The sequence below is a fragment of the Lepidochelys kempii genome, chromosome 14 (genome assembly GCF_965140285.1).
Source record: "Lepidochelys kempii isolate rLepKem1 chromosome 14, rLepKem1.hap1, whole genome shotgun sequence".
Classification (NCBI taxonomy): Eukaryota; Metazoa; Chordata; order Testudines; family Cheloniidae; genus Lepidochelys; species Lepidochelys kempii.
The window spans coordinates 37,525,927-37,538,599 of NC_136393.1; the positions used below are offsets into that span (position 1 = coordinate 37,525,927).

The following is a 12,673-nucleotide window of genomic DNA, read 5'->3' on the forward strand; positions in this document are numbered from 1 at the left end:
TGTGGTTTTTGGGAGGGGGTGAGAGAACCTGAATTTGTGCAGGAAATGGCCCAACTTTATTATCATGCACATTGTGTAAAGAGTTGTCACTTTGGATGGGCTATCACCAGCAGGAGAGTGAATTTGTGTGGGGGGGTGGAGGGTGAGAAAACCTGGATTTGTGCTGGAAATGGCCCACCTGATGATCACTTTAGATAAGCTATTACCAGCAGGACAGTGGGGTGGGAGGAGGTATTGTTTCATGATCTCTGTGTATAAATAAAGTCTGCTGCAGTTTCCACGGCATGCATCTGATGAAGTGAGCTGTAGCTCACGAAAGCTCATGCTCAAATAAATTGGTTAGTCTCTAAGGTGCCACAAGTACTCCTTTTCTTTTTGCGAATACAGACTAACACGGCTGTTACTCTGAAACCTGTCGTTACTTTGTGTAATGACCCATCCACTCCCAGTCTTTATTCAAGCCTAAGTTAATTGTATCCAGTTTGCAAATTAATTCCAATTCAGCAGTCTCTCGTTGGAGTCTGCTTTTGAAGTTTTTTTGTTGAAGAATTGCCACTTTTAGGTCTGTAATCGAGTGACCAAAGAGATTGAAGTGTCCTCTGACTGGTATTTGAGTGTTGACGTCTGATTTGTGTCCATTTATTCTTTTACGTAGAGACTGTCCAGTTTGACCAATGTACATGGCAGAGGGGCATTGCTGGCACATGATGGCATATATCACATTGGTAGATGTGCAGGTGAACGAGCCTCTGATAGTGTGGCTGATGTGCTTAGGCCCTATGGTGCTGTCCCCTGAATAGATATGTGGGCAGAGTTGGCAACGGGCTTTGTTGCAAGGATAGGTCCCTGGGTTAGTCTGAAACCTGCAAAGAGAGAAAGGGGCACTTTCCTGCCCAGCCCCCTGGGTGGGGGAAGGGCTCTGTTTAACCCAGGCTCATGTTGCAGCCCAGCCAGGGCTGTCCCAGGCACAGAACCGCCCTTTTCCTGTAACAGACACTGAACACGTGAACATTTCAAATCGCTGCTGAGGCTGCAGTTTGCAAGGGGCGGGTTGGCTGCAGGTGGGGTGCAGGGAGCCCGGGCCATGGCCATGGCCACAGAGGGCTCTGCAGTGGAGTCCCTGCAAAGAGAGCTGGCTTGCTCCATCTGTCTGGAGTACTTTCAGGACCCGGTGTCGATACAATGCGGGCACAATTTCTGCCGAGCCTGCATCAGCCAGTGCTGGGAGGGATCGGTTAGAAACTTCTCCTGCCCCCAGTGCAGAAAAACTGCCCGGAAAAGAAACTTCAGGCCCAACAGGGAGCTGGCGAGAGTTATCGAAATAGCCAAAGGGCTGAGTTTCCAGGCAGCCACAGGCTCGGGAAGGTGTGAGAAACATCAGGAGGCTCTGAAACTCTTCTGTGAAGAGGATCAAACCCCCATCTGCGTGGTTTGCAGAGAGTCCCAGGCTCACAGAGCTCACCCGGTGGTTCCCATCGAGGAGGCTGGCTTGGATTACAAGGTAAGGAAGCTCTGTCTAGGGCTAGAGAGTTTGTGCCTCGTTTTATTTGTTTGAATAGCACTGTTATTTCAGGGGATAAAAAGCAAGAGTCACATAGTCCTTCAGACACAGGACTTTGAGACTAAACCCTCCCAAGGCAAAGAAAATCTCACACGCCAAAATACTTCAACCCACTCAAACCTTTTCTCTTGGTTCAGGAACAAATCCAGACCCGCCTGCAGACCCTGAAGGAAGAGAGGGCAAAGCTTCTGGGATTTAAAGAGACTGAAGAGGGGAGATGCCAGCAGCATCTGGTAGGTGCCTGTTGTTACGCAAGCAGGGACATGGATTTGGGGGGCTCTGTGTCTGGGGGACTGTCACTCTGTGAACAGGGGAGGTAATTGTTGGTGGAGCTTGGCTGCCTGTGTGTAAGATGGTAACTTCTGAACACTGCTTCTGATCCATGCTAAAATTTCAGGGGATGCTCTAGGCCAGAGCCCTATAGATTTGGGGGACAACTGGGACATTCAAAGAGGGGGCAAAATGGAAGCCACCCTCATCTGTGGATGGCCCTTGTTAACACATTGCAGTATAACAATAACTCTGCTCATCTTCCCAATAGAGGGTAACTGTGTTCACACCCTGAATTACAAAAGGAACAATTGCTGTCCCTGGTGGGGGGAGCCATGGGGCGGGTACTTAGCCTGCAGGGGAAGCCAGAGGAAGGGGAGAGAGACAAAAGACCCCTCTGGCATGGGTGTGGGGTGGGGGATCGGGTCCCTAGCATGATGGGGTGAATTGGAGACCCTGTTCTGTGTGGGGAAAGGGCCCCTGGTGTGGTGGGATGAATTGGGGATTCAGCTGGGTGGAAAAAGGAGCCCTGACATGGTGAACTGGGGACCCTTCTCTGTGAGGGGAGTGGAAGGCCCCTGGCATGGTGGCCAGAATGGGGGACCCTGCTGTGTGTGTGTGGGGGGGGGAATAGGGCCTCTGGCTTGGTGAGAATGGGGACCGTACTGTGGGAGGAAGAGAAAATGGGGGTCATAGAATATCAGGGTTAGAAGGGACCTCAGGAAGTCATCTAGTCCAACCCCTGCTCAAAGCAGGGCCAATCCCCAATTTTTGCCCCAGATCCCAAAATGGCCCCCTCAAAGATTGAACTCACAACCCTGGGTTTAGGAGGCTAATGCTCAAACCACTGAGCTATCCTTCCCCCCAAAACTTCCACTAACTTGTGAAAAACTTACTCGCTTCGCCCAACATGGGGCTCGACCCCACAACCCTGAGATTAAGAGTCTCAAACAAGACTCTGTTTCAGCCCGGTTTCGAACTGGGATCCTTTCATGTGTGAGGCGAACGTGATAACCACTAAATACAGAAACCACTTAAAATATAAAAGAGGGCTTGTCCGGGATTTGAACCCAGGCCCTCTCACACCCAAAGTGAGAATCATACCCCTAGACCAACAAGCCATATAGTCACATCACCTGTGTCTTTGCATGTCTCTCTCTGTGGGCTGGATTGTGGCAGTGACTCCCTGCCCTGCACTGGGGCTGGGGCAGGCCCAGGAGAGGGGCCATGAGCACTGGCCAGTGCATGCATAGGGCCTTGGCCCTGCTTCCTTCTTCCCTTGTCACTAGGGCCACCAGCCTGGAGCTGTCCTGGCAGGTCTGCAAATGTGGCCTGTCCCGCACATAAGAGAGAGGCCCATTTTTCTCCTCCATCGCATGCCCCTTAGGCACCCTGATGGGACCTGTCTCAGTCGGGGGTCCGTGTGTCCCCATTTGCACATGGCTGGCTCTGTGTTTGAGTGTTGGAAGATCAGGGTTTTCCTCAGAACTTCCAAAGTCTTTTGTCCCCCTCCCCGCCCTCTCACTAAGCCTCTGCCAAGGTCACTGTGAGTCCTGCCCTTCCTGCCACTGGAAAGGACTCAGATGTGCAGACCCCCTTTTATCCCAGGACAGAAGGATCGGGTCAGATATGGGGCTGCACCAGTCAGAGTCACCAGGGTCAACTGCAAGGCTCTAGGAACCCTGGGGAGAGTAGCAGGCAGAATATTTCTATTTCTCAGTATCTCAAGTGCTGCATGTTTCGATGTATTGATGTCGAAAGTCTCCCCCCTGCTCCCAGTGTTGCCCGACTGTCCTCACGTCCCCGCAATAAGACCCTGGGCTTGCCTTTTTGAGCCCAGACAAACGCTTTCCTTGTAGGTTTCAGAGCAACAGCCGTGTTAGTCTGTATTCGCAAAAAGAAAAGGAGGACTTGTGGCACCTTAGAGACTAACCGATTTATTTGAGCATGAGCTTTCGTGAGCTACAGCTCACTTCATCGGATGCATACCGTGGAAACTGCAGCAGACTTTATATACACACAGAGAATATGAAACAATACCTCCTCCCACCCCACTGTCCTGCTGGTAATAGCTTATCTAAAGTGATCATCAAGTTGGGCCATTTCCAGCACAAATCCAGGTTTTCTCACCCTCCACCCCCCCACACACAAATTCACTCTCCTGCTGGTGATAGCCCATCCAAAGTGACAACTCTCTACACAATGTGCATGATAATCAAGTTGGGCCATTTCCTGCACAAATCCAGGTTCCCTCACCCCCCTCCCAAAAAAAAAAGTTTGTGTGTGTGGTTTTTGGGAGGGGGATGAGGAGGTGAGAGAACCTGGATTTGTGCAGGAAATGGCCCAACTTGATTATCATGCACATTGTGTAGAGAGTTGTCACTTTGGATGGGCTATCACCAGCAGGAGAGTGAATTTGTGTGTGGGGGGGTGGAGGGTGAGAAAACCTGGATTTGTGCTGGAAATGGCCCAACTTGATGATCACTTTAGATAAGCTATTACCAGCAGGACAGTGGGGTGGGAGGAGGTATTGTTTCATATTCTCTGTGTGTATATAAAGTCTGCTGCAGTTTCCACGGTATGCATCCGATGAAGTGAGCTGTAGCTCACGAAAGCTCATGCTCAAATAAATTGGTTAGTCTCTAAGGTGCCACAAGTACTCCTTTTCATTTTCCTTGTAAAACCTCTTCCAAGAAAACATCTCTGTAAAATCTGAAATTCGCTCCACAACTAGGAAACTAAACAAAACCTCCACTTGAGCAATTTAACTGGGCAAAATGGGAAGAAAGTAAAGATCTAGCAGCACCAAATTAAAAAACAAATAATTTCAATACAATCTGGGTTTAGTTTGGTTTTTTAATTATTACTCTTATCCACGCTGGGTCCCTGAACTTCGCTTTCACCTGTTTGTTACAGAAACAGACACAAGCTGAGAGGCAGAAGATTGTGTCTCTATTTCAACAACTGCACCAGACGCTGGAGGAAAAAGAGCGACTCCTGCTGGTCCGGCTAAAAGAGCTGGACAAGATGGTTGTGAGGATACAGAATGAAAATGTCACCAAACTCTCTGAGGAGATTTCCTTTCTCAGTGAGCAGATCAGTGAGATGGAGCAGAAGTGTCAGCAGGCAGCGAATGAATTCCCACAGGTGAGAACTCCGATCTCTGCAGCGAAATGGAGATAGGGTTTTCCATTGCTTTGTATCAATCTTGATTGTAGTCCGTTTTCGTGCTGTGATTTGTCAGGGTGGCAGGAGAGGCGGATAATTATGGATCTTTTAAATCAAAATAAATAAACTCTATGAAGTTTGTGATCAGACCTCTTTTGGTCCAATGTCTGGGCACCTCACAAATATTAATGAAGATCTCCTCACCAGGGTCTATAGTAGGTACGTTCTATCACCCCCATTTCATGGATGAGGAACTGAGGCCAGAGAGACTAAGCGATTTCCCTAAAGACATGGTCCCAAAGTCTCTGACAATGACAAGAACTGACTCTGGGTCTCTTGAACCCCATTCCTGTGCCTTCATCATAAGGCCAGCCTTTTTCTCCAGCTCTGTGTGGGCCAAGAAGGGGTCTTGGGTCAATGCTTCAAGGCAGTTGTGCTAACCCAGTGTTTCTCAAACTGGGGTCTGCGGACCCCCAGTTCGCCGGCCCCACTGATCAACTCCTGCTCCTTTCCTCAACTCCTTCCCCTCCCTCCCAGGGAGGGGGAGGAGTGGGGATGTGGCGTGCTCAGGGGAGGGGGCGGAAAGAAGCAGGGAAGAGGAGGGGTGAGGTGGGCCTTGGGGGAAGGGGTGGAGTAGGGCAGGGCCTGGGACTGAGCAGGGGTGGAGAGTCTTGGGGGTCCACAAAAATTTTTAAATCAAAATGCGGGTCCTTGGGTTGCTGAAGTTTGAGAACCCGTCAAGAGGTCTGCACTGGGATTGATGGTCCAGAGCATATTTATTCATTATTAGTTTACATTCACTGCTTTGTGCTTCAAAGGGACAGTGACAAGAAGGGGTAGAATGAATGAAGGTGCAGTAAATATACCTGAGGTTACATTGTTCATTTTCACTTTCTGATTAAAAAAACTAGAGCAACATAAAATTAACCAGGCAGACATGACATGGACTTAAAGATGGCTAACTGACAGGTTTCAGAGTAATTGTAGACAGGGAATCATCACTGAACACGTGTGTTTCTAGTGGGGTCCCTCAAGGATCGGTTCTGGCCCTATGCTATTTAACATACGCTATTGATGGGACAGTAGATGGGGAGGGCTCTCAGCTACTACAGCAAATTCTTTCCCAGGTGTCCGGCTGGTGGGTCTCGCCCACATGCTCAGGGTCTAACTGATCGACAGATTTGGGGTCAGAAAGGAATTTTCCCCCGGGTCAGACTAGCAGTGACCCGGGGGTGGGGTTCGCCTTCCTCTGCAAAGGGTCACTTGCAGGTTTAAACTAGTGTCAGTGGTAGATTCTCTGTAACGTGGAGTCTTTAAACCATGATTTGAGGATGTCAGTACCTCAGCCGGAGGTTAGGGGTCTATTACAGGAGTGGGTGGGTGAGGGTCTGTGGCCTGCAACATGCAGGAGGTCAGACAAGGTGATCACGATGGTCCCTTCTGACCTAGGAATCTATGAAAAAGTGTAACCAGGTACAGAGATTTATGTAGTGTTAGTTTTCATTATTAGCACTGTGGGACTGAACTTCTCTCTCTTTCTCCCTCTCTTCCCCTCTCCCCTCCAGGATGTCAGAAGCACCTTGAGCAGGTATGTGTTGCCTTCTCACTCCTCACTCGGGCTTCACTGTGCTGAGAAGGGTTCTAGACAAATGCATGGGGGAGGATTAAAATTCAGACCCCAATCTTCCTCGGCTGAACAAAATCCTGGGCATAGTGCTCTTCATTTAAGGCCCCGTGATTAATCATCCTAAAGGCTGGGTTATTCACCTGAAAATAACTCCTTTCCCCTCCCTGGAGCTGGTCTTTCTCCACATCACAACTGAAGCATGTTAACTGGACCTGTGGGGGAAATTGGTGCCTTGACTGACACTGTTCTGAGGCTGGGATCCACAGAGCAATTCAGTCACCTGGCCTCTCAATCCAGCAGTCTTCACTATCTGAAATTCATACTGACAGGTGATGTGATACATTATATGTTATAGAACAATGAATTAGAACATAAGAATGGCCATACTGGGTCAGACCAAAGGTTCATCTAGCCCAGTATCTGTCTTCCGACAGTGGCCAATGCCAGGTGCTTCAGAGGGAATGAACAGAACAGGTGATCATCAAGTGATCCATTCCCAGCTTCTGGCAAACAGAGGCTAGGGACACCATCCCTGCCCATCCTGGCTACTAGCCATTGATGGACCGTTCCATACATTTATCTAGTTCTTTTTTGAACCCTGTTATAGTCTTGGCCTTCACAACATCCTCTGGCAAAGAGTTCCACAGGTTGACTGCAGTCTGTCTCTCTAGGTGCAAGAAGGGGAAGTCCCAGCACCCAGTGGAGATTCCTCTTGAGCTGGAGGAGTTCCTCAATGAATTCTCTCAGGGGAACAGTGTCAGGAAGACGCTGAAGGAATCCAAAGGTACTGAGGCAGGAAATGGAGCTGTAACTCTGAATGCAAGAGGGGGCGGCTCTGCCTGATCAGCTGTAAAACGAAACACCCAAAGAGGTCAGGCAGCTGGTACAATATCTGAATCAAGTGAAGATTCTGGGGAATTATCCTTTTGACTTAGCAGAAATGACATGAAGGTGATTCCTTGGTCAAGAACCTGCATATGCTAATTATTGAGGGATGCAAAGTCTTTTGGAGGACTTAAACTCTATCGTTGTTGCCAAGGGCCCATGTTGTGTTCTGGATTCTGTTTAATTTCAATCTGGCTTTCGTAGAAATTTTCTCTAGGTGCAATTCACCCCAAACAGAGTGACCAACCTAAGGGTTTTTCCTCTCCCTCTGGGTACCTCTGCATCTTTCCTGTAATTAAACCACAGTTCTCCCCCTCTCTCTTTTCCCCGGACTCAGAGGTCTCTGTGCCCTCTTCTTAGGGGTGAGAGGGCAATCTCCTCAGGCATAGGTGCCGACAGGGCAGGAGCACCCACAAGGAAAAAAATAGTGGATACTCAGCATACACCAGCAGCCTCCCCACCCCCCCATCAGCTCCTCCCGCTTCCCCCAGTGCCTCCCACCCACTGCGATCGGATCACATGCCGGAAGTGCTGGGCAGGAGGAGCCAGGGCAGGGGCACTTGCGGGAGGGGGTGGAATGGAGTGGGAGGGGGTGGGGCCTTGGGGGAAGGAGAGGAGTGGGGACAGGGCCTGGGGCGGAGCAGGGGTCGAGCACCCCCTGGCAAATGATAAAGTTGGCACCTGTGTCCCTCGGTGCTGCCTCTCTAAGGCCCGGGAATAGATTGCTCTGGGAACAGGTTCATATTGTCCATATTGCGGAATACATGTATGTGGTGGCAGAAGATCTGTTTGCATTGTCTGTGGGGGGGATGGGGGGAGGGTTTAAGAAATAGTTATGAATGAAGAGAAATAGCAGCTCCCCCATTAAAAATAAGGCCGAGGTAGTTGGAGTGACTCTTGCGGAGCCCTGTAAGCAGAGGGCGCTGCTGGGTTCGGAGCCGGGCATGTCGCCAGGGATCGGCCGGAGGTGGTGGGGGTTGTCCCCTCTCCCCATGGCTGGGTGGGGAGGGGTCTCTCCAGCTGGTGCCTCTGACTCCTCCCGCTGTCAGATTCTTGTCAGTGTGCTGCCCCCTTCTCCTTCCTTGCTGGGGGGGGGCGGGGGGGGGAATTTCCCAAACTGCAACTAAAGCTGATGCCTCCATCTGGGCATCCTCCCCTGCTCCGTCCCTGATGATGGGAGTGGGGGAGAAGGCAGAGGGGCAGCCAGAACAGCACCCTTCTAGACTGTGGCAGGAGGGGGCTGCAGTGAAATCCCGGCTCAATCCCAGCACAGAGGCAGCTGCCTGGGACTCAGGACAGCGAGGCAGGAACTCAGGGAGGGTCCCAGCGAGGACGGGGCTGCTGGGAAGTGTGAGAAATGGTCCCAGCGTCCCCCAAGGCTGAGCTCTGCCTCTAACACTCCGACTCTCTCTCCCCCCAGTGAATGTGACTCTGGATCCAGGCACAGCTCATCCCGAACTCACAGTGTCTGAGGATCGGAGAAGTGTGAGGTGGGGAGACAAGCCGTGGCAAGTGCCTGACAATCCCAAGAGATTTTACGCTCAGCCCTGTGTGCTGGGCTGTGAGGGATTCACCTCGGGGAGACACTACTGGGAGGTGGAAGTGGGGGATGGGGGATGCTGGGCCGTGGGGGTAGCCAGAGAGTCTGTGAGGAGGAAGGAAGAGATCAGCCATAGCACTGAGGAGGGGATCTGGATTTTGTGCCACTGTGTGGGTGAATACTGGGCTCAGACCTCCCCTCTGACCACCCTCTATCTGAGCTGGGACCCCAGGAGGATCGGGGTTTTGCTGGACTATGAAGTAGGGCGGGTGTCTTTTTTCGACGCGGACAACGAGAAACCCATCTTCACTTTCCCCCCGGCCTCCTTCGGCAGGGAGAGAGTCCGCCCTTGGTTCCGTCTCTGTGGGGAGGACATGCTGCTCCGACTGTGTCCCTGAGGGGCAGAGCGGGACAGCCCTCCTCCTCTGCCAGCCCCCATCTTGAGGCATTTGGAGGCTGAAGTGTATTTCTGGCTTGCCAAAGCAACCTCGAGACAGGAGCGAACTGACTAGATGCGAGAATGACTTTGACCTGCCTGTTGGTCCCTGTTCTCTGTGATCCCAGAAGGCTGTACGTTTCTGCCGAGAAGGGGGTTGGGGGGGGGGGAGTTGAAGTACGATTTAGTGTATCACAAAAGGAGCTCTTCTCTGTTGTACTGGGCAAAAACGACGGAAATAAACACAGATCTCTTTTATAAACTGGGGTGGTGCTTTCTTTTCCTGCCATGCCTACTGGATTCAAGGCAGGTTACGTGAGGAAAGATTATTCATAGTATTAATAGTACAGTAAGAGCTGTGTTATCCGGCGCTTTATGAACTGGAAAGCTCTATGAGCCGGCATTTCTGGTATCTCCCAATAGAAATCTTCAATCTAGTAACCGGGACTAGTTTACTGCCCAGGAGGTTATGCAACTGCACATTCTGCACTTTGCTTTTATGCAAAAGAGGCAGAAGACAAGGCAGCAAGGGGATATCAGGGATTTAGTCAAAAAAAAGCCGCTTCCAGGGTGTGTTGTAGGGTCGGTATAGATCCAGCCCAATCTCCTACACCTTCTACATCTACTGTACGGTAATTGGTGTTGATAATGCTGACCGTGAGGCACTGCAAGATCCTGAAGTGCCTTCTGAATCAAAAAAAGATTAAATTATGTTAAGTAAAGCTTTAGTGTTCAGGGTATTTTTAGTGATCTGGGTGTACGCCACGCTCTGCCCATAGTGAAATGCAGTGTCATAAGATAACCTACTGTATAGAAAAAGCTTTCCCTGTATATACCTAAGTGCTTGAAGAAACCAACCACTCTGCCGTGCAGTACTACGACTGGACTGGGGAGTACCCATCTACTATTTTATACCGAATTCATTTTATTGTATTCTTATTCTTTGAAAATTGGTATTTCATTGGAGAGTATAACACTAAGTTAATTGGAATTTTTGACTAACTGGTACCTCCATTCCCCCAACATGCTGGATAACAAAGCTTTTACTGTATAAATCTTTATTTATGTTATCATAGCAGCGAAGGACCTCAGTCATAGACAGCATGCAAACAGAACACAAAGACAGTGCCTGCCCTCAATCCCTGTGTAGCTAGGTCGAGACTCCCTGGTGCAGCGCCTCCTGCTGGTCCTCTGGGAATTAGCTCTTTTCCAGCATATGGAGCACCCTCTGCAGACCAGTGTCTCGCCTCCCAGACCCCAGTGCCCCTTACCCTTGGGTTTCTACCCCCAGCGGTATCCCACAATCTGACTCTCCCCTCCCAGGGGAACCCCCAATCCACTAAACCCACCTTGCCTCAGTGGCTACTGCCAGTCATCGTCTCGCCCCCACTCATTGGGGCAGGCTGCAATCTGTAATGGCCAGTCATCGCTGGCAAGGGGATAGGACCTGCTGCCTTTGCCTATCCCCAGGCTACCTCTCTGCAGCCCCAGTACCTTTTGTAGGCCTTCACTAAGGCCTGCAGCCTGGGGGTTCACCAGGCTAGAGCTCCCCAGCTCCCTTTGCCTTTGCCCTTCCCCAGCACTGCTCTGCTTCAGGTACCTCAGCCTAGCCTTTCACAGTCACAGCCTTCTCCAGAACTGCTTTTAACCCTTGTTTTCCAGGAATGGGGCAGTTGCCCCACTACACCCTGCTTTCCCCTGATGTCTGCTGAAGCCAGATTTTCAGGCCTGGGTGCATCAAGTGCCCAGACACTATGGTGACAGGGGGCCACCCACGTACCTAGGTAGAGAGGGGCTGGGAAACTCCTGTGTGTGCAGCTATAACATCACAGCTGTTAGAGGGGATCAAAAGTTGGAACTTCAAACCCCTAATCACCCACCCCTTCCCCTTGCATTAAAGCAGTAAAGCTTTATCCCCAACAATAGGGGGAAGTAATAGGTATTAGAATTATTTCTATCCTTTCTTTCTTTCCCACAAAACAAGGCCCATCAACTTAAACAGCACAGCTTGAGAGGAATATATGAAGCTCAGTTCCCCTTTCACATTAATATAAATCAGGAACACAGCAGAACCTGCAAGTTACAAACCCTCAGGAATGGAGGTTCATTACTCTGAAATGTTCGTAACTGAACAAAACGTTATGGTGGTTCTTTCAAAAGTTTACAACTGAACATTGACTTAATGCAGCTTTGAAACTACTATGCAAAAGAAAAATGCTGCTTTCCCTTTATTTTTTTAGTAATTAACATTTAACACAGTACTGTGCTGTATTTGTATTATTCTGTGTCTGCTGCTGCCTGCTTGCGTACTTCCGGTTCCAAATGAGTTGTGTGTGATTAACCCATCAGTTCGTAACTCTGGTGTTCATAACTCTGAGGTTCTACGGTAACTCACTGGTGTCATGGGGGATCAGTCTCTGCTCTCAGTTTTACCCATATTCATTTAGCAGAGCTGGAAACTAATCCACATATGGCCATATTCTCGGTTGGTGCAAGTCAGCAGAGCACCAAGGAAGACATCCCCACTTTGGGAAAGCATTCACCACATTACACATTCACCAAGTTAAATAAAAGTTAACAATGCTGTTCAGTAAGAGGAATTTCTTTCCCACTAAACATGATGATATGTGATGCTAGCTTTTAATGGAGGGTGGAAACCCTCAAAATGTAGAAACATTATATAGAAGGAAAAGTTCTAAAACTGTTGGATCTGGAAATGTTGAAATGTTTTGTTTCACTGGACATGAAATAATTTATTTTGTGATGTTGACATGTCAAAATATCAGTCCGAAGCCCAATGTTTTGTTTAACTTTTTTTTTTTTTACACAAAATCAGAATGTTTCAACAAAACTGACCTGTTGCCACAAAATATTTTGGCGTTGAAACCACGTATATTAGCTGGACAAACGTTCAGACAAAATATTTCAACCGGCTCCTATGTGATAACAACAACAAAAATTTAAATGAGAATAATTATGCCAAAGGGAAGAGAAAGAAGCCCTTACAGGCAAGAAAGGAAGAATCACAAAAGAGCCCATGATGTCCTCTAGCAATCCACAAGCATCCAGGAGCCCCACACACTTTTGAAGCCCTGCCTGCCTTAGCTGTGTCTCTTTGACCTCTTCATCACACACCCAAACCTTCAAGGGGAAGGGCACAGGGAAATAAAGTTCATACACTAACCA

The 12,673-nt window shown here is 49.4% G+C and overlaps 1 protein-coding gene and 1 non-coding gene across 2 annotated transcripts; one reads left to right on the top strand and one right to left on the bottom strand.

The window, feature by feature from the left end:
• Positions 1-1,032: 1,032 nt before the first annotated feature.
• Positions 1,033-9,749, top strand: LOC140898402 (E3 ubiquitin-protein ligase TRIM39). Its single transcript, XM_073312207.1, has 6 exons — positions 1,033-1,501; positions 1,699-1,794; positions 4,748-4,978; positions 6,565-6,587; positions 7,298-7,410; positions 8,932-9,749. The coding sequence occupies exons 1-6, from the start codon at positions 1,085-1,087 to the stop codon at positions 9,447-9,449; spliced, it is 1,398 nt and encodes a 465-aa protein (XP_073168308.1). The 5' UTR covers positions 1,033-1,084; the 3' UTR covers positions 9,450-9,749.
• On the bottom strand, positions 2,881-2,952 carry TRNAP-UGG (transfer RNA proline (anticodon UGG)). Its single transcript has one exon. It is a non-coding gene; the product is annotated as a tRNA-Pro (tRNA).
• Positions 9,750-12,673: the final 2,924 nt, after the last annotated feature.